The sequence below is a fragment of the Haemorhous mexicanus genome, chromosome 8, assembly GCF_027477595.1.
Source record: "Haemorhous mexicanus isolate bHaeMex1 chromosome 8, bHaeMex1.pri, whole genome shotgun sequence".
In the NCBI taxonomy this organism is placed as follows: domain Eukaryota; kingdom Metazoa; phylum Chordata; class Aves; order Passeriformes; family Fringillidae; genus Haemorhous; species Haemorhous mexicanus.
Window position 1 is genome coordinate 25,065,865 of NC_082348.1, and position 21,692 is coordinate 25,087,556.

Below are 21,692 nucleotides of genomic sequence, written 5' to 3' on the forward strand. Positions count from 1 at the left end.
AGTATCTGCAACAATCCTCTTATCAAGCTTCAAGATACTTTCTGTCTGGCCTTTAGCAGAAAGGAAAGCTGTTTGTTGCCATCTTTCTGTAAGGACCTCTTGCTTGTCTTGGAGTGTAACTGTGCTCTTAGCAATGTTGTGCTGTGCCGCACAGCAAATTGAAGTGTGAGATTATACTTGTTATTAAAAAATTTTCTTTTTGGTCAAAAAATCTGTGAACAGAAACAAGATTGTGTTCTGAACCTCTGTGTTTATCATTGCTGGGAAATCTGTTTCCTAACAAGTGGGAGATAGGGGACAAGCGTGGATGTAATCTCAGCACGGCAAAACCGGCAGTAACCAAAAGCCCAGAAACAGAGAAGTAGCATGGTTTATGTTGCTTGTGTAGACTGCAAGGGAGGTTTCAGATGGCAAAACAGTTCTGAGGCATGAGTAGCATGTTCTCTGTCATGTACTGTGTTGCAGCCAGTGTCTGGGAGAAAAGGGTCTGGTTAATCAACCCTGAATCTGCTCATGGCGTGACTATATTTAACTTTCCATAAAGAAGAGCCTTTGTAGCACCAGTGTTTTCAGTGGCAGGCTAACAGAGGTTAGCTTTGTTGAGAGCATTATTGTTAAAGGGTTTGTCTGCTTCCAACATCTGCTGCTACCAAGCCTTTTTTTTAAAGCTTTTGTCAAGATGGAGTTTTAACATAGGAAGGCTGTGTGTCTGATTTCTGTTGGTAGTGCACTGCTTGAGGTCGAGCTCTTGGTTTATGAGATTAGTATGGAATATACTTCATATAACAAGAATTGTTCCTTGACATGTGGTTCCACTGTGAGAAGTGATTGGAAGAGATGGCACATACTCAATACACAGCTTTTTAAAGTGGTTCTTTATTAGTGACAGAAGTTCACTTTGAGTGAACTATATTGGTCTTGCAGTTGAAGCCAAGTCCATTGGCTTCTGCTCCAATTAATGCACAAAGAGCAGCACTACCAGTATTATGGGTTCAAAAGCACCATGTGAACCAAAAAGGGTCCAGTTTGGTTTATATCTCAAGGGTTTGCTTGCAAGGCTGCTCATGATTTTAAAGTGCAAGGCAACCCACACTTGCCCCCAACTCTCTTGATACTTGTAAACTAAAAATAAGTTCTACAAATCTTTGAGGGACTGGAAACACCAAAACTTTAGAACCTCATATTTTGAGAGAGGCTGAAACTTCTAATAACCAGTGTAGAACTTTCAATAAAAGTTAAATTTCCTGTCTAGTTGGCTCTGTTCTTTGAAATTAATTTATAGCATTGCTACCTTTTGCCTTGAGACAACTTAATATGGCAAGTGTATACACTGGAAAACTGTACCACTGCAGCAACAACAAAAAAGTAATGATTAACTTTAGCCTTTATCTAGTTAAGATCAGGCTCTGAATTGAATTCTCTTAGTGTGTTGACAGCTGAAGATTTATGTCTTCCAGCGCTATTCCTGTTGCAGAGTTGACAGAAGTGACCTCTCCAAAAAAGGTCTTTGTTACGGATTTTGCTCTGTTTACATTATTTCCATAAGGGTTGGGATGAAGTACAGTATGTTAAAGCTAATACATCACCTGCTGACAGTGGTCTTATCTCATTGGTAACTGTTTCCCTCTCCCAGTGTGAAAAAAATGCAAACATTAAGCACAAGGATCACAAGAAGAAAGTTAAATAACAGTTTTCAAGAGCTTTAGCATTGGTGTCTGGATTCTGTATGCACTGTATTTTTGTGTCTAATTGTCCAAATAGCTGCATAATTTCTTTTTCTGGGAAGCTACTCTGAAAATGTCTCTGCCAGATAAACACTGCCAAGAGATAGAGTGGGAAAAAAAAAAAAAAAAAAAAAGCTGTTGGGTTTGCTCAAGGTCTGTGTCATCTCTTGGGAGAAAGGAGGTGGCTCAGAGTGGGAGAGAATGGCATTCAGGTTAGATAGGCAGAGAAGAGGGTAAAGCAGTACAACTTTACAACATTAAGCTTCTCCAGTGGAGGGGTGGTGGGACTGGCATGAGGAGCAGTACTTTAGATATCCTCCTGTTTCTCCAAATGCTGTGTCACAGGTGATCCATTCAGAATGGGTCTTCTAGTCCTCACTGTCAGCGAGATAATGTAATTTTAAGACTGACTTTCTCTTCCAAATAGAGACTTAAAACCACAAACACAGCATTGTTCTAAATGCATTATGATGTACATAGTTTCAATATGCCCTTTGAAATCTCTCAACAGGGTGCTTCCCAGGCATCCTTTCAGGATGGGGAGATGAACCTCACTGGACCCACAGAACTGCTGTTGGCTCAGAGGGCCCGGCTCCCTAGCAGGTAGGAACCTCTGTCTGGTGCTGGCTCAAGTGTGGTTTGTCAATTGATGCAAGACTGACTTCTCATTGCAGCTGCACCTCTGGTTCTGCACTGTGCTTATCATCACCATGATCTCTTCCTCCTCCTGCCTTTCCCACCCTAAAATTTCATTTGATTCACATACCAGAGCACATCTTTGAGCATGACAATCTCTTACCCTGGTTGAGGAATATGAAGGATTTTTTTGTGCTGTTTGTAGTATAAGGGTAAGGGGGAAATCTGGGTTTTGGTTTCTATTCAGTCCTGCAAGTGTTTCATGTCTTAAGATACAGGATGTTTGTAATCATCCATCTCAATTAATAACTATTTAACTGAACCGTATAATCCTAAAATTATCTCCTTTGTTTTAAGTGCCACCTCCAGTATTGAGTGGTAAGGTTATTACTTTGCTATATCCTGTAGTAGATTTTGTATCTGTGTTTATACACAGTGTTAACCATTGCTAATATTTGCAATATTTCCCTGTGCATTCCTTCACTAAAGAAGCCAGGTGGAGTAAATAATTTTCTTCTCTGCAGTTAAAACAAACTAGAGCTGGTCTGTGCTGTTGTATCTGAATGTGGTCATGGTCCCATTGACATTTTAGGAAATAACTTTTATTTTAAGCAGTCTAAATTCTGAACAACACTTAGGTAACTATATAATCTCCATTGGAAACCAGTGAAAACTTGAGAGCTGCATAGCGAAAACAAGAGGAGAGGAACTTAGGTCTTCTCAAGAGGCTCAGTAATGAGTAACAATGTTTATTACTCCTGAAATCAAAGGGAAAATTCTAAATGGCTGAAATGAAATTGAAAAAATAATGGTTTTGTAGATAGCATTTGTTACATCAAGTTATAAAGCCAGGGTGCCATAGTTTCAGAGAGTAAGTTGGTCAGATCCTCGGTAGTGTTGGAGTGTTTTCATGCTGCTGGTTTTCTATCTCATCATAAGCCTAAATTTCAGTTTTGACTGGTGATTCAGGTTGTGCTAAAGTCACCTTTCTGAGTAGGTAGAGGAATTCAGTACTTTGTCCATTATCTTATGTTTGTTGCAGAACTCTTGAGATATATAGCACATTTTATAAATAAATTAAGTGTTACATGACAAATCTCTACATGACAGCTAAAATGTGAAATTAATCTGTTTCAATTTTAATGATGGCAGATAGGCATTTGCTATAATTCTGCACCTTATAGTTGTTTGTCAAAACAGTATAAGATAAAACTCATGAAATAAACAGTATCTGCATGCCTTAATCTTAGAGCATTTATCCTTGCAAACATCTGAGGAAAAAAAACAAGTCTTAATATTCCCATTTTACCTACATGGGGTCTGTGAAAGAGGCATGAATATGTACCCCATGCCTGTGGGGAAGTTAGCAAGATCAGGGACTTGAACATTGCTGGTGGTCTGGGCCATGCCGGGATTTGTGGAGAAGGATCACCTTTCCTTCCACAGCATTTCAAGACAAAAATTTGTCTTTTCTTTTTAAGGGAATTAATTTCTCAGTCGTTCTTTAAGTCATAATTTCAGGAGTTTCATGGGCAATTTTATTACCTTGATACAGTTGTGTTTTTCAGCTCAATCTCTGGGTTTTTTGCTCCCTCTTGAAGGCCTCCTTGTCACCCAGTTCCTATGCCATTTTGTAATTCCTTCTCCTGCCTGCCAATACTGATGCATATTTTTAGAATGGTCTCCTAATGAAAAGGAACTGGAGTGCTTTTCCAGCTTTCCCTGCACCTGCCGGGCCTCGAAGTTACACGTCTGCTGATTAGTGTTCATCATGCAGGTATAGAACTTAGTTCAGTCACTAATGCATATTTTCTGTTCATGGAATGTTGCTAAAGACTTCTACAGCTTGTTTCACCTGAGGTAATTATTATGCATCACCAAATATATGCACTCATTTGTCTCTTGATCCGTTAATTTGTAATGGGGATTAATCAAGCTCTGTGCACGCTCTGTTCATATTTACTGTTTTCCTTATGCCTTTACTGGGGTGTTTTAGGCTATCTAAGTCCTCTTAGGAATTTTCTGAGAGCATGTTATTGTTTATCGAGTTGGACAATTCGTTGCTTGCATTTGGGATTCTTCAGAAGGAGGTTATGATACTTGTTTGCTTCATAATTTGGTGGCTTTTGGAAAGATTGACAATGACAGAACCCATTGTGATACTTTTCAGAGGTATTCAGATTTCTGAAGTGGCCAGGTCTACTCTGGCATGTCACAGACCAGACAAGAATAAGCTTAGGTTTCTGTAGATCTCTTACAATTTTTGCTGAATTCTGCAAGCTGTCATGACATAGGAACGTGGAAGAAGAAGTGATAAAAAATATAGATTGGGACCCACTTGATTGATGCCAGAATATCAATCAAATGTTGAACAGATAGGGAGAAGAGGGAAAGCTTTCTTTTTGCATTAGTAATAGTTTGTTCTTTTTTTTGAGATTGTCTTGATCTTGATTGAGATTGCATTCTCTGAAAAATATTGGCCAAAACCAACGAAGCAAATAAAAATCTAAACAAAATGGAGAGAAAGGAACAGTTTTTCATAGTCACAGTAGGGTAATTTTACCAGAATATGCCTTGTTTGTGGTTGCTGTGTCCTGAGGAGATTTTTACAAACACTGTTTTACCTGCAAGAATTGAGATGGGTACTATGAGGATTTTTTCATCAAAATGGTGAATTATATTGGAGTATTTGTAAAATATTCTACTTTTTTCAGTGAACATGAGAGAAGTTGTGAATGCAGTGTTTTGTAAAGCAAAGTTAGTTCATAGTTCTGTGAAATTCACAGGAATTCCAAAAGTCAAAGAATTTAAAATTTATAGTAATAATTTGATTTTTGTTTGGCTTTTCTTGTGAGTCAAGTTATTTAAACTGTTTTTCGAAAAGTGTTTTCATTAGGAGTAGAAAGTTTATAAAGGGAAATAATGAGTCACTAGAGACCATCTGTCTGTCTCAATTATCTTTATTTGATCGAAGGAAGGTTTTATTAATAAAATGATATTAAATACTAAGCCTATTTTTTTGCAAGCCATAAAAAAGCATCTTAATATCTAATTTGTCTCCTCTCTGAAAAAAGGTGTTACTCGAACCTCTGATTTGTTCAGGTATTTTTCTTGTTGAATTTTAAAGTCATTAGGGCCATGAGGGACCACCAGGTCATTAACCCTTCATTTAAATTAGCCACATCAAGAGATGTTAATAAAGGCAATATTTCAGCATGATTGTGAGTTACTCCATGCTGTGGACAAAGGGCTATGGAAGAAAGGAAACTACTACTGGCTCTGCTTCTTTCCTGCTTTCCTTCCTGTCACTGGATTTGGTAAGCTTTAAGGCCTGTAATGCTTGAGCAAAATAGCAGCTTGTCACCTGAGAAAATGATCTGAGCCTTCTCATCAGAGCAGCAACCTGTCTGAGGTCAGGGTCCCTTTCTAACTGCAGCCAATAATGGGCATTTCAGAGGGAAGCAGAGAGAGTGCTGTGATTAATATTTCATGATTGAGAAGCCTAGTCAGTTGAACTTTAAGATCCAGATTTGGATTGTTTTGCATTCCTCACTCAAGCTGGAAAACTGTTTGATTTGAAGAAAGACAGTTTGCTGATTTAAGTAGGGAAAATCAATTGCATATGGAGTGTCAGTATGGAGGGGGTTTGGCTCCTCTTCTTAGAAGCTAATGGGAAGTCCCTTTGCCTGGATTCTCTTAAAACATTTCACTGCACAAGTACTGGGAAACTTTTCAGGACTGTATCCCTTGGGAGTCTGAATATTTTGATTTGACATTTTGAGAGTTGAACTTTACTATAAGATAGATTTAAAGCATTGGGTCATTGCAATGTTTTTTAATAGATTAAATAATTACAATCCTCTTGTAAATTCTGAAGGTGGCTTTTTTTGTTCTTGATTTTCAAGTAAAGATGATGTTTAGGATAAAGGAAGCCAAGCTAGTGTCATCAGTGTATAAAATTTTGTATTTCTCTGTGCCTTTCTTCATGTTCTATACTAGGTCTGAAAGATTTTCATAGTAAGAGCAGAGTCTTTATAGATGATCAGGTAGATACTTGTCACAGCTTTAAGCCCTGAGTTCCTTAGCACACTGTACATGGGAGTACTGGTTTTGAAAAGCTTGCTTTTGTCAGTAAAAATTACTGTGTTAAGGAACAGTAAACACAGAGCTGCTTGGATGTTTAGCTTAATAGCAGTGGATTAGTTGGAACGCAGAGGGTAATTTATGCATAGATAATTCATTATGTGTTTTCATTATGTTCGCTTTTGCTGTCTTCCCACTTCTTTTTAGCAGAGGTCAGGGTCAGTTCCTTGGTTTAAGCACTGTAGATACATAATTAAAGTGTGGCTGAAGCATTTTTCCTTCTCTGTGTTTTCCTATTTTTAACCTACTGTGTCTTTCATTAGTCTAACAAAAGAGAATTGGAACCATTTGATTTAAAGAAAAAAAGACAAAGCTCCAGTGCTTGCAGGCTGTCTGATTTCTCTCTAAAACTTCAGTGTTAATCTTATGAGAACTAACTAATGTTAGTGTGGAAAAAACGTCTGGAATAACTAGATTAATGCATTTTTAGTTAGGAGAAGGTCATTTGTTTCCTCTTCAAACCTAAAACTGGAGGATTGTAACATTATTTCATAGTAAATATTTGAACTTTGTGGATAGTTTGTTTAGTGTTGTGTGGAATGGAGCAGCTTCTGTATTCCTGTCTCTTACAAAAGATTGACCAGTTTCCTTAACTCTCCCTGGAAAACTTAGCCTTGCCTGCACACTGAGTTGCTTTTTCTCCTCCTTGTAGGGTGCTTTCTAGCCTATTTGATATTGTTCCGATTTTCATCATTTGAGTGTGTTCTCACTACATAACATCTTGAGTTCCAGCACCTTCTTCAGGACTTTCACAACATTTTAATCAAAGGTTTGAGCACCTAGTTGGAAAGAGGGAAGGAAACGTGGAAAAGGGGTGGGTGGGAAGTGTGACAGGCTTAGTTTAGTTGACTACTCTGGAAGCCTTTTCTGGATGAATGGGGACAAATACATTATTATCATCAGTACCTGTACTGGTTTAGTATGTGAAAAAAGTGCATGGCAGAGTCATCAGGCTCTTTATTTGGATAAACCTGTGCATGCTTCCTCTTTAAAATTCCTGTAGGATTTTGACATGCCCTGTAGGCCTTTGCTCTCTACCAAACGTCAACACCTTTTTGTGATGAATGCTCTCTCTTCTGGAATGGCAGCATTGGAGGAAGAGGCATGGAACTGGAAGTACAAGTGAAGAACAAGCAAGGAGATACAGCTTAATAACTGCATCTGTGAGCTCTCTACATCTGACTGACATTTAATTTGCCTTTTACTTGGCTGTGGTCAATAAAAACACCACATAGCATGTTCAGAGTATCAGCCATGCTTTTCTGTTTGCAAGGGAAACATTGACATTCTGCACTAAAAGATTTTTTTTTTTAGATATGGCATCTTACTAATCTGTACCTTTTCTTAAAAACGCTTGAGAAAGTGTTGAATATGACTAAAATTGCTAAGGAAAATGCCACTGGAATGGTAAATACTTTGTTTACTCAAGCAGAAGGTTCTTGTGACATACACATGATGACAAGTTTTGCCCAGTAACCCATGCAGTAAGCAGCTTTTCTGGGATACTGTCTTCACTGTGCTGCAAAACAATTAATCTGCTTTAGGCTCTGCCTACTGCATTCTCCAGGAGCAATTCTACCAAGCATTTGTAGCTGGGGAAGGTCAAAGCACCTCAGTGAACTCAGTCTTGCTGCAGCAGCATGTAACGTTTCTTTCTGGAGAGGGCTCCCTTTTAAGCATCTGTGTGCTCAGTGTTGGGATGGGTTCTTCAGTGATCTTGGGTTGTCTGCAGAGAAGCTTTCAGCTAATAGATCTTTTCCTATTGAGTAACTCAGAAACTGCTGATTCTTAATACAGGTTTCAGGAGAGGGAGCTATGGTATTCCACAGCCAGGACACTGCAATTCTGAGGATCAGATCAATTCGTAGCTTAATATGACCACTGATGTGAAGCACTGCTTTTAAATTTTCCTTTCCATGTTGCCAATGCTGTGCATGCTCACTACTCATGTGTACATGTTCTCTATCTCTTTGCTGAACAGTACTTATCAGCATTTTTACTAATATGCATGGCAAGCCTTGTTGACAAATGTGATAGACAGTAAAGAATCTGTCAAAAATCAATAATGTCAAACAAAGAAGAATTTAAATAGTAAATGATGACAGCCTCTTCAGGTTAAAAATCAATAGTATAGCTTCTTGGATCAGGTTGTGCTGGACAGGTGTGCTGCCCTGAGACCTGAGGTACCTTCAGTGCAGCAAGGGGAAGGGAGGTGCCAGCGTGCATTGGAAGAAGCCTGAGTGCTGTGTTTCTGGTTGGGGTGAACCTTGCACTTCAGGAAATTTCACCAACATAAAGGCTTTTTTAAGTTCAGTCTTTTTGAGTCCTGTAAGAATGTATCTGTATGTATTGCACAGAGGCTGGATTCTTCAAGATTTCCTGAGGTAGGAGTTCTGTCTGCTCCTTGAAGAACAAGCAGGAGATACTCAGCTTACTTAGGCACCCTGTGTGCGTCGCTCCCAGATGCTCCCAGCCTCTCATCCCCAGCTAGAGATTTTACTCCAGATCTTTTATACTGATTTGGTGGGCCAGACTTGTGTTTTCTTTTCCTGCAAAAGGCATTTAAGATCTGTAGGGGAGATTTCAAAGGGCAATAGGTCACGAGTAGGTAACTAACTTCTGGAATTAATTTTCCTATTTAGGTGTTTGTTTTTAAAATGTGTTGAATATTGAAAAAAAAATCTGTAAATTACGTTTTTTTATTGCAACAGCTGTCAGCCTCTAAGACAGCAATTCTGCTTTCTCCTACATCTTTCTTTCATTTTTTTAACCTGTTGAGCTGAAGAGTCCTATCACCTGTGTCTCCCATGTGCCTTTGGAGTTTATTGGTATTCTTAGAGCTCATCCTATTTAGAGTCTTGCTCAGCCATGCCCTGTTCCTGAATACTTTCTCCAGTACAGTATAAACTCTAAGCCAGCATGAAATAGTACAGTGCTGTCCTTGTGGGCAGATTAAACCTGCCTGAAGAGGGACAGAACAAGTGAATGATACCAAATGTGTCTGAATCTCTAATCTTGGAAGTTCTTAAACAAATTAAAAAAACCAAATCACATCCCAGATGTTGTGGTTTTAAAATTTTTCAACTGTCTTGCTTTCATAGGTATAATATAAAAATAACATGTCCTCAAAGGTCCATGAAAGTTGGTGTGAAACGCTGTTTTCTTCTCGGATGTAACTAAGAGACCCATTTGTTTGAGAAGGAGAAGCCTATTTAGTCATGGATTTTTAATTAAAATTATATTTTTATTTAATTATATTAATCTTATTCTGAACGTTTAGTGCTCTAGAACTTCTGTAAGTTTTAGGATGTACCAAAAATTTTTAAAGTAGTATATAATGTGCATGAGGGCTATTTGTTTTCACAAAGAAGCCTATTTTTCTTAGTGTGTAGATTTCATGTTCAGTTTAAAAATAAGTTTGTATGTTTTCTTTGGCTTTCAGCCTACTTGTAACTGTAACTGCACTGATTTAATATGACAGCTCACCTGTCTGTCGTGATAGCCCTCAAAAAAATTCCTCCTCTTTCTTGCAGTTCTTAGGAAGACAACTCCTCCCTAGAGCACACAGGGTTATTTGGGGACAGCTGTAACTTACTTAAATTTTCCCTGTACAAATGAAAGCCCATTCACTACTTCTGATTATTTTCTGAATCTAAAGGGCTTGGCTGCTTAATTTACTTATGTGTTTTGATTTTGTAGAAGTTCAAAAGAAGTAAAAGTAGCCCTTTAATTATCTTTCTTTGTGTGTTAAGAGAATTGGAGGAAGTAAAAGATGGAACTGAAAGAGGAGGTAATTTCCTATGCATGCATTGTTGAGGTTTTTGGTAACCACACTGATTAGCTTTTCTAACCAGCTTCACCAGAAAAAAAATGTATTTAAAAAATCTTACAGGAAGATTTTGTCAGGATTTCCCCATTTGATTAATGAAGCGGGTGAGTACAGGAAAGAAAAACCCACAAATGCCTGTTGATGGTGTCTGTTTTATAAATACAGTAACATGTAAATCTGTCAGTGGTGGCTTGTTATTCAGGGTCTTTCCATTTAATATCTAGAGAACATAAATTCATTACAGTGCCAGCACTTTTGGAAGAGCAGTTTACAAAAAAAAAAGCTCCCCAAAACTCACTCTGTTCCCTAATTAAAAAAATAAAATTTATAAACTTATTTTTCAGTCTTATTCTATACTTAGCCAATCCAACTAAGAATTATTGTATTTAGGACAAATTGCTTCTCATTAGTCATTGTGCACCTGGATAAAGGTTCGTAACAACAAAAAAGTATTCCTGCTATTAGGAAGCAGTGCCAGGTTTTGTTTAAGGTCATTTGCAGTAATTGTGCTCCTTGTGAGAGGGCTTAGCTGTGCCCCAGCTTAGCTGTGTGGGTTCATGCTGTACCTAATGTGGTGTAACTGTGCTGCCACTTCAAGGGCAGTCGCAGATTCCTGATGGGTTTCCATGAATTTTTACTGATTCTTGCATTAAATCAAATGATCATAAGACCATGGGTCAGCAAGATCAGTGAGCTGGTGCCAGAGGAAGTTGTGGTACTAGGGAAAAATCCTCTGAGGTGGGGAGGGCAGGGTGGTACTAAAGAGTTGGCTTGGTTGTCTTATCTAGCAAGTGTGTGCTCTCTAGATCTGGTGCACAGGCAAAGATCAGAAGTCTCTTTCTCTCTAGCAGTCTGCACTTGATCAGTTAGACTGAGTCTTTAGCTCAGGGCAGTATCTGAAGTGGCCATTTGGTTCAGTTTCACGGGTTCTGTGCATGCTGTAGGGTTGGCAGGCACACACAGCTCACAGCTGGGGTGTTCTGAATGGCTGTGCCCAGGAGCTGTCTGCTGGCCACTGATCCTGGGTGCTGGGGGTGTTCAGTACCATGGGAGGGCAGGGAGTATTTTGCAAGATGGACACTGTTGTGGAATGAAGGAACAGGGTCTGCTGAAATACAGACATTGCTAATTTTTTAAGGTTCTGGCCAGTTCAAGTACCTTCCTTTTCCAGTCATGGTCTTCCAAAATAGAGTTAAGGTCACTGAAAGGCTGACAGTGTAAGATAATCAATAGGAAGTGAAACAGCACATGCCATGAAACAGCATAAGTCTGGCAGAGATAATAGAGGTTTTTAATAACAGTGTTAGAGGAAGGAAGCTTCTTGATAAAATGAGCTGAGTTGCACTACTGATCACAATTTCTCTTGTTCATTGTTCATCAGAGAGGTTTTTTGCAACTGAGGGAAGAAATCAGTATATTTAAATATGATTTGACTTGAAAGTCTCAATGTCCTTTCTGCGTGATCTTCGTGTTTATATTGTGGCCACATGGGAAAATTGAAGCAGCTCACATGGAGCTTAAATCAAGAACATGTAAAATAACCTTTCCCCCCCTGCCTTTTTTTTTTTTTTTTTTTTGATGATTAAGTCTCTCCTCACTTAAAAGCTTATTCTTTAATATTCTAATTAATTTACTTAAAGGTTAACTTAGGAAAATGTCTAGTATTTGATTTCTTTCCCTTTTAAAAAGCACAAATGCTAATCTAAAGCAATTAAAGAATTTCATGGCTGTTTTACTTTATTTTATTTTCATATATTAGTGAGCTCTGAGTCAAATATTTTTTCCACCCTTTCTACTATCTGATCCATCAGGAATTTGTTTTATTGATATATGGAGATATAGAGACATTCATAGAATATGGAGAATTCTCTAAATAAGCTTATGAGATTTGTTTCCATGTGCTCTTTTTCAGTGAAATGACAAAAACAGTAGAGATTTCTGGAGAAGGTGGACCCTTGGGAATACATGTAGTGCCCTTTTTTTCATCCTTGAGTGGAAGGTAAGATATTTTCTGCATTGTCAAGAAGTATATTAATGAAAGGATTTCAGTTGTGCTTATCTTAAAATACTTGCTATTTACCTAAAGGAAAATTAAAATTGGTCAGTGACAATTACCAAAATATTTACTAGTGCAAGTTCTGTATAAGGCAACCATAGAATCATTCAGATTGGAAAAGACCTCAAAGATACTTGAGTCCAGCCTTTGACTGATGTCCATCTTGTCAACTAGACCCTGGCACAAAGTGCCATGTTCAGTTGCTTTCAGTCAGTACTAACATCTTTATTCCTATATGCCCTTTTAATTGTCCCTGCTTTTATTCCCTGAATGGTGAACTGGACTCAGTACTGTTTTGTGTGGTGTTGGGTTGGTTTTCTTGTGCTGTTGTGGGCTTGTTTGTTTTTGTTTGTTGTTTTGTTTTGTTTTTCCTAATTGAATATGTCTGCATAGTCTCTTCCTTAGTGACATACCAGACAAGAAGAGTCAAAGAAATTGCTTGCCTCCTTGTACCTCATACTTTTCAAGCCATCTTTCAGATTTGATTGCATAGCATTTCTAAAATGTGCTCTATACCATGAACCTTTCTTTGTCACAATACAATTACTTTAATTATAAATGATTTAACAAAGTCCATCGAGATCACAAAAGCCTATTATAGCAGTGTGCTCATATTGATGTGCTGTAGTTAAGACTGTGTCAGCGTTTTCATTATAGCTGTTTTCCAAGCTATGTAACTAGGATGTGTTAAAAAAAAAATCTAGGCTGAAATTTGACATACAGAGGCTTAGCCAGAGAGTTAATTTGACACTGGCAGCCGTGAATAAGAGATGGGAAATTGCCAGAGCCATAAATGACACTGCTCTGTAGTAAAATGGCTGCCTGTTACACAAAGCCAATTATTGCAAAAGTAAAAATTCTCTAATTCTTAAATGTTTCTTTACTTGTCATCTTTCACGTAGGACAGAGAACGTGAAGGATTGAATTACCTTGTAAAGGTCTGTTTTCTTGGCAAGATCTGAATTTTTAAGTGGACCCAAATCAATTCAGATTGTTTTATTAACCAAAAGGGAAAATAGATGTCCATCTGCTGCCTGTAAAAATGGCACCACTGTCTCAAGAAGAAAGTTGGTCTTCAGTGACAACTGTCAGAGATCAAGTTATGTCCTTGGCTTTGTGGGCTGCCTGTTTGTCTTGAGAAAGCCACTTGTGTTTGTCACCCGTTCTGAAACACAGACCGGAGCTCTTTGATACAGGCATGCCATAAAGGCTCTAGTGCCTACACCGTATTTCAAGATCTTTCAGTAAAACAATTTTGCTGAAATTGCAAGCTATTAAAATCAGTAATTATTGTGACCGAAATGCAGTTTTGTACTCAAGTACCTCTGTGTTGAGAGCAGCTTTTAAAGACCTGCACGAAGAAGTGTTCTTGGTCTACATTGTATTCATGTTAAGATGTCCTTACTTGAAAATGCTTTTGGGGATCTGCTGGAGTAGAGGAGGTCTTTGACAGATGAGCTACTGGTTTAGGTAGTTGTCCTTACATTTTAAGACAGTTCTTGGCAGATCTGTACTGATACCTTTGTTAAAGCACTGGACTGACTTCAATGGCTTGACCCTCTTTTTTCATCTAGCCTGAGACTATTATAAATCATAACTCATCATAACATGAGAAAGTACAGAAGAGCATCTTTTATTTCTTTTGGTGACATGATAGAACTTATGAGGACACGCTGGCCTTGACTAGCTGTGTCTGGTATTTCAATTGTAAAGTTATCTTCTAATAAGGTAATGCTGGCTTTAGCATGGTGCTGCTGCAGGCCAAAGTTTTTCCACAGGTCATTAAAACATCATATTAATTTACAAAGTCTTAGTTTATACAGGAACTACAAAAGTAATAGAAATAATTTCCCCCCTTTCTTTTGCACTTAAATATCATTAAAAACAGGAAATTAAAATTTAATAGTGCATTAAAATGGTAAAATTTAGGCTGTGGAAGAAAGTAATGGAGGAATGAATTCAAGCTGCCTCAGTCTATGTAACTCAAGGCATGCAGGCAGTACAGCACACACAAGTTTCAGACAAGTAGGCAATCCTCTTGCAAATATGAATATGGTATCCAAGCACACAGGATTAGTGAGCAACCAATTTTAATTTGTAGTTTTGTTTATTTCTGTACTTTTACTGGTTTGCATTTTAGCATAGTTGTATTTAGTTAGTTCTTAGGGTTAAGGTTTTTGATTGCCACCAGGTGGATGTCATCAAAAGGGCTGTGGCCCCTCATCCTTTTTAATCCTTTGGGAAGGATAACACTTGTTACAAGAGAATCTTTATGCTATTAAATCACTTTTTCCTGTTAGATACTTCAAAGACCTAATATTCAGTAGGAACCTGTTTTTCACTTAGTAATTGATAGGACAGAAGTACAAATTTTTTATTGGTCTTAGACAGTAAATCTAAAATCAGATGCTCAGTGAATATAGTGTCACTTGAATTAGTTAATGGCATACTGTGAATCTGTTGAGTGGACTTAGATATGAGGAGCAGTCATGAATCTGAGACAAAAATACAGGACTTCTGCTTTGTGATTGGAGTGCTGGCACATTGAAAATTGCACATTAATATTTTATGAAGTATAACCAATAGAAAATGGTCTCTAAAGGTCATCCTTGATGACCATCTTTGATGCTGAAGTGGCATGGAAATTTAGTGGACAAAGATTGATTATAGAAATCCTTCACAAACTCGCAGTTGTCAGGATTTTTTGAGCATGTAGTGGTATCATTGGATATGGCTGTGTTGAATTATAGTTTGAACACAGTGGTGTTCCAGGTAGCTCAGGATTAGCCTGGTGCTCCCAGCAGAGTTATCAACACTGGAATTTTGCACCACCCACACTGGCTCACTTATTGCATTATTCTGTACTTCACCTCCATTTTCACTTGCACTGAACTTGTTAACAGAGAGCTTGGGTGTTGATGTTGTGCTGCTGTCCTGCCACATGAATGAGTAGTATTGCTGTCTTGTATCAAAGCAAAGGGCTTTGGCAACTGAAAATTTCATAGATGTTTTCAGAAGCAGAAAAGTCAGTTATTTTTTTGTCTCATTCTAACTCCTGTTTATTTTATTGTAGTCAAGGTAGAAAATTACCTTTAATCTGTTTGTGCTTTTATTTGGAGCAGTGGCAGAAAAATGTTGCATAAGCTATACTGACATTTTTAACTGGAGAGGGATCTAGGTTTTTTCCTCTGTTTCTCCAAGTATGACCTACAGGACTTAAAGCTCCCTAAGTTCTTGCAAGTAGTAAAGCATTAGTGTGCAGCAATTTTTCATGGTATTTTTTGGAATCCCCCTTTTTTGTTAATAAGTCAGCTGAAACCTTCCTCTAGGTTAAGCACTTCATAGATGGAGAGGCAGTCTGCTCTATCATTTCATACACACTAGAGGTTACTATCTATTTTCAGTTCTCTAAATATGTATCAGCACAATAAGGACAGCTTGCAGCTATGTTTTGCCTTTCAGGATGCTGGGACTCTTCATCCGTGGTATTGAGGAGAACAGCAGATCCAGGCGTGATGGTCTCTTCCATGAAAATGAATGCATTGTGAAGATAAACCATGTGGACCTTACAGATAAAACCTTTGCACAGTAAGTGCTGGTTTATTAATACTTTAAACTAGCCAGGATTTTATGAAGTGCTGTGTTTAAGTGATTTGTAAAGGGATTAAAACTTATTTCAGAAAAATGCCTATAAAATTAAAGTGACAGAAACATCATCATTTTCTTTCTGAAACCTCCAAATAAAGTGAAACTTGAGGAGTTTTAGTGAACTTACTGTGCTTACTTAATTTAATAGCATTAAGTTTGTAGTTGCTATCTTCCCTTTTTAGTTCTTCTATTACTTTTACCATATTGGCTTTGTAATTTTTTTTTCATAAGATGTTCAGAACGAGTCAACATCACAGCATGGTGTTTAATGTTCTTTTGCAAATGAAATAAGATTTTTTTTTATTGTGCTGCAGCTTTTTGAGCATTAATTTTTTTACAAAATACTTCTACTGTCAGACTATGATTACTTGAGCTAAATGGAAAGTCTCACTTCTTATGACTTTTATTAAAAGTCTGTTGACATTTATTATGTATCTCAAATATTTTTTAGCTAACAGGTTGTTTTGATCATCTATGGATTAATGTGGCATTGTTGCACAAAAGAATAGCCTCTCAAATTTCACAGATATTTGCTGTAGTAATTAAATAGTAATTTGTTTTTGCTCTCAATCCATATGTTTAGACAACTGAGTGATTGTTTATAATATAACAAAAACCTATTGAGATGTCAAGGGAATTGAGGCTTAACTTTCTAAACAGTAAGCCAAATGTTCGAGGTTTCTAGACTAAAATCAAGTACATTAATTTCACAGTTAGGAATAAATATTTGCAAAATAGGTTTTCATGAAACCAGTGTAGTTCTGTAGCATAGGTATTCTTGTTTCTGAGACTGCTTTTTTCCCTCCTGATAGCTTTTCAGTTACAGCTTTCTGCATATTTGATGGTGAAAGCACTTTGCTTTTACAGAATGGCTCTGTACGTGCCATTCTCTTCCATCCATGCAAATTCCAAAATATCAATTTTAGCAGAACATAATTGTCAGTATCTTATTAAAACATTCATTGCCCCACTGTGCAGTTTTGTAATGGAATTCTGCAAATGAGGTTTTGCTTGAATCAAAACCTCTCTTTTCAAAATCCTGTGTGATCCTTTCTTTACAATGTGTTGTCTCCTCTGTTTTTTTCTTCTGAGTGTAACTTGACCTCCAGAGGCTTTCAGCCCATGAGGTGTTTGTGGAGTGGAGGACTCTGCATGTTTTTCTGTAAGATTACTAGATTTTTGGGCAGTTAGAAATACTTGAGGAATTTTTCTAGCTCTATGTCAGGCTTTCCTTCAAAATACAGTATGCAGGACACTTTCTAAAAGTTTGTGTAAAGGTTTGGGACTTGGAAGGACTGTTTACCATAGGAGTTAGCCTAAAGAGATCAGTCTTGTTAGATTCTCTCTCTGTTTTTGGGAGAGAAAAGTGACTTAGAGGTGACTCAGAGCAGAGCCTAATTTTGTTGGGCTAAGTTTCCTTACGTTGCAAAACCAAGTAGTGTGGTTGCAGTGGCAGTTGAGGAAAAAACACGGGTATTGAGGGCTCAGTGTCTGTTTGGGGACTGAGGAGAGCATTTTAGATCAGCTCTAACGTATTCCCAAGTCTTGCCTTGTTCTGCTGAATTGTTTTCCCAAAATACCTTTCTACATCATCTCTCTTCCCTGGCTGTGGAGAATGGCTAAAGAAAGACTATTTTCCAGGTTGAAACGAATCTCCATGAGCACGCCTTTTAGTTTTCATCTTGCATGACATAACCTGACAGAAGTCCAAGTTACAGAAATCCACTAATTGTATGAGCTACAACAAAGTATTGTTTCAATGACTGTTGACCCAGAAATTGCAATCAGATTCTCCTTCGAGAGAAAAATCTGTTGGCTAGTTTCAAACTGACATTTCTTCATAACCCTTGTAAAAGCTGTTTAAACACTCAGACTTTAACATGCTGTCTCTTTCTAATTTCAGCAGAGACTTTCTAGTATTGCTCCTGACAATTGCTTCTTCTGCAGCTGTAACAGCAGCAGCCTACTTTCTGTATTCCCATGTTTATAATAGCTATATATTGGGACTATTGGTCTACTTTTTCATTTGCTGCTAATCTATTCAATTAGATTCTGTTGTGCTGCAGAGTTTCTAGCACCTCTTTTAACTGACTCCCTTACTTCTTTTAAGTATGCACTTGGGGTCTCAAGAAATATAAATTTCTCCATTCATTATTTTTTCCCTTTGAAGTGCAGCCAGTTATTTTGCCCCTGAAGACTGCATTTAGACTTTCCCATAGGATGCCTTGAGTGATTTCCACTAATTTTTGTTTGAAGGAGATCTTATGTTTTCTCTTGCATATATTTTAAATATTAACCTTTTGAAACTGAGTTATTAAATTACCTTGTAACATATGACCAAGCAGCTGCTTAGAAGGATGAAGATGGGGTGTGAAAGAAGCAGAGTTAACATTTTACATCCTTTATGCTGGAAGTGTGCCATGGATTTTACTATGATGGTAAGGTCTGTCCTCGAGAGCTTTGACAGGCTATAGGTGGAGGAATAACCTGTAAGCTCAGCAGAGACACTGGGGCCCAGTCTGTTACAGCTCTGAAACAGAACCATGAGGATGATACTAAAACAATGCTGCCCTACAAGGTTCTCCCTGCTGCCTTTCTTTTCCAAGTTTGAGGTTTCTCTCTGGCAGCATTGCCTGTCAGTGAATGTTGCTATTCTGACTCTTGATGCTTGTACACTCAGTGTGGCAAGGATGGTTCTCTTCCATAGCAGTCCCTTTGGGACTGACCCCTGAGTTCAATGTCTTCATGCTACAGAAAACCCTCTTAAAACAGCCTATTTTTCACCTCCTACAGTTGCACGGTGGACATACTGTGCAGCTCTGTTCATCTGGGAAAGCAGTAGGTGTGTTTTCAAGACATTTATATTTGCAGTGGCTTCCTTCATATGTCAGTGCAAAAAAAAATTATTTCGGAAGTACTTTCAACATTGATTCCTGTTACATAACTGAGTGTAAATCCAGAGCCAAGACTTGAGCAAAATACAGTGACTCAGACTGACAAACATACCACAGAAGGGTAGATAAGTACAATGTTCTTAGAAGCACTCCATGATTTATTTAAAATGTAATGTAGCCATTACTTCTCCTCTTGCTTCAGCTGAGCAGAAGTTTTCAGTTTTTAATTCCTCAAAAGGCACTTCAGCTACTTCTTCTGTTGGTACTCAAGTGGTCTTCTGCAGTATGGCAGAAAATCTGTCCACTTCAACAGAAGGTAGGAGAGTAAAGCATAGAAAGAGGGAAATCTCCTTTGCTCACTTAGAACCCAAGGTTTGTAACATGGCTTGATTGTCCAATTCTACAGGTTATTCAAAATCCAGGGAAGGTTTTATGAGCAGTTCTTTTGGCCAGCTTGTCTTAATTGCCTTACAGTGCATGGGAATCTGAGCATGGTATCATTACCATAGTACCAGTTCAAAGAATTATAGAATGGTTTGGGTTGGAAGGGACCTTAAAGATCATCTCATTCCAATCCCATAGGCATAGGCAGGGATGTCACACACCTAGATCAAGTTGTTCAGGGCCCCGTTCAGCAGGGCCTTGAACATTGCCAAGGATGGGGCATCCACAGCTTCTCTGGGCAACTTGTTCAAGTACCTCACTACTCTCCGAGTAAGGAATTTCTTCTTAATGGCCTAAATCTTTTTTAGTTTAAAACTATTCTCCATTGCCCTGTCAGTATCCAGGGGAATAATTCCATTAAATGCTCTAACACAGTTTCTGGTGTTGCATTTGAGCACATCTGTAAAAACACCCATTATGTGAAATCTGCATATCCACTTTGCAAAAGGTTACTGCTTGAAAGATGTGCGTAATATCGACCTATTTATTTATCCATTTATGTAGAAACACAAATAATTGCACCATTTTTCCAGGGTTTTTTTTCTAGTATCTATGTATCCCATACCCTCATCCTATTTTATTGCTGTGGAACCAGCCAGCAGTTGCATTAGGGATTACAAAGCAATCTGAGGAGCAATTAGACTGGATTTGGGAAAAATGGAGAGTTGAGCTTGCTTGGAGTAGATGTATTCACCAGAACAATTGGTGATGAGTGCTCAGTGTGCCTCTATGCCAACAAGAAAATACGTAACAGACAAGCACTTGAGAAAAGCAGCAAGCTGTAACCTCAGCAGCCTTTTGCCATCAGAACTTCCCTTTCTGATGCTCTGCATTAAGAAGTGTGCTCATCAGTTTATTCTGGCCAATATGTTTTTGTAGCAGCTTAGGAATTCCAACAGATACGCTGCTTCTACTTGAAATGTAAGGAAATGCTGTAGTTTTGCAATCTTATTTCATGTGTACTTTTCTAAAAAAGGGACGCTGTACATGGAAACATAAGTTAAACTTTCATCTAATTCACTGTAAACAACTTCAGATTTTGCCCACGTTTTCTAGTTTGTCATACCAATTTTCTTACCTTTCTTTTAAAGGGCTCAGGACATCTTCCGTCAGGCAATGAAATTTCAAAGTGTCATCTTGGAAGTCCTTCCTCCATATAACAGAGAACAGTATGAAAAGTCTGCTATTGCTCCTCTTTGTATTCTGAATAATGAAGAAGGAGTTACAAAAACAAAAATTCCACCTCCTCTTCATCCAAAACCTGCTGTGAAAACAATTAATATTTCTGGAGCAATCTTGGAGTCAGGAGTACAGGGAGCACTGCAGCAAGCTAAGAGCCCCAACCTCCCACGTCTGGGTAGAAAGCCTTCTTCTCCATCACTGTCTCCACTTATGGGCTTTGGTAATAGGAGAAATGCAAAGAAAATAAAGATAGACCTGAAAAAAGGTAAGTCTTCGGACATTATATGATTAATTTGGTATCATGTTCTCTATAGTAATACCTTAACTTTGAATATAACAAGTGACACTGAAGACACAATCAAGTTATTTATCATTTAAAAGTTCCAAAACTTTCAAAAGGTGTAGCAATGTAAACAGTAATGTTTTCTACAGTGGGCTTTCTCTTAAACTTTGGATGTATGCTATCCAGATTCACTGATTAGGACATCTCTGTTACTGACTGTGGAAGCAATTTCATTAGCAACAAGTGGTTTTGAGAGATGGTTCAGTCTTTTCACAAGTATAGATTCCAAGTTTGAACTGTTTGCTGGTGACCTTTGTTATTTTATTAAACCTACTAATTAACCTCAACAGTGTGATTATATTCTTTTAAGGATATGTTTAAAAATCTAATCTGCTGCCTCATGTTTTCCAAGAGCTTGACCACAGATTTACCTGTCTTTCCCTTTATTTTCTGCAAACCTTTCTTTTATTCTATCATATTTATTCAGCTGTCAGGAGGCCAGATTTGTGTGTATATCTTTAATTCCTGCACCATGCATCTGTGTCTCTTTGAATAGAATAATAGATTTAGGAACATGTAGTAAAATATGCTTAAGAAATTTCCAATTGGCAGTTGTATTTTCTGTGTGATTTCTGTCTCTGATTTGGCTGAGAGTAAAATTTGGTCCTAGAAGTGGCCCTTTTGAAAACTGTCTCTAACTTTATTCTCATAAGACATTATGAATGTAATCAAGCTCTCATTTCTTAATTTTTGTTATTTCTTTACTTAAATGACTCATTTTACTTCTGAACTCTTCAGCTTTGTGTTAATAAACCCCACTTAATAATGTCCCCATTCTAGATCTAATGCTTGT

The 21,692-nt window shown here is 37.8% G+C and overlaps 1 protein-coding gene across 6 annotated transcripts in view; it reads left to right on the forward strand.

Moving 5' to 3' along the window:
* PARD3B (par-3 family cell polarity regulator beta) overlaps positions 1–21,692 on the forward strand; it is a 388,514-nt gene that overhangs the window by 155,228 nt on the left and 211,594 nt on the right. For 5 of the 6 annotated variants that reach the window (XM_059853260.1, XM_059853261.1, XM_059853257.1 and 2 more), the window contains exons 5-8: positions 2,236–2,327; positions 12,245–12,331; positions 15,851–15,976; positions 20,466–20,821. In XM_059853260.1, the coding sequence (XP_059709243.1) occupies positions 2,236–2,327; positions 12,245–12,331; positions 15,851–15,976; positions 20,466–20,821 (661 nt within the window). The remainder of the gene's footprint in view (positions 1–2,235; positions 2,328–12,244; positions 12,332–15,850; positions 15,977–20,465; positions 20,822–21,692) is intronic. The other variant, XM_059853262.1, reaches the window with a different exon arrangement.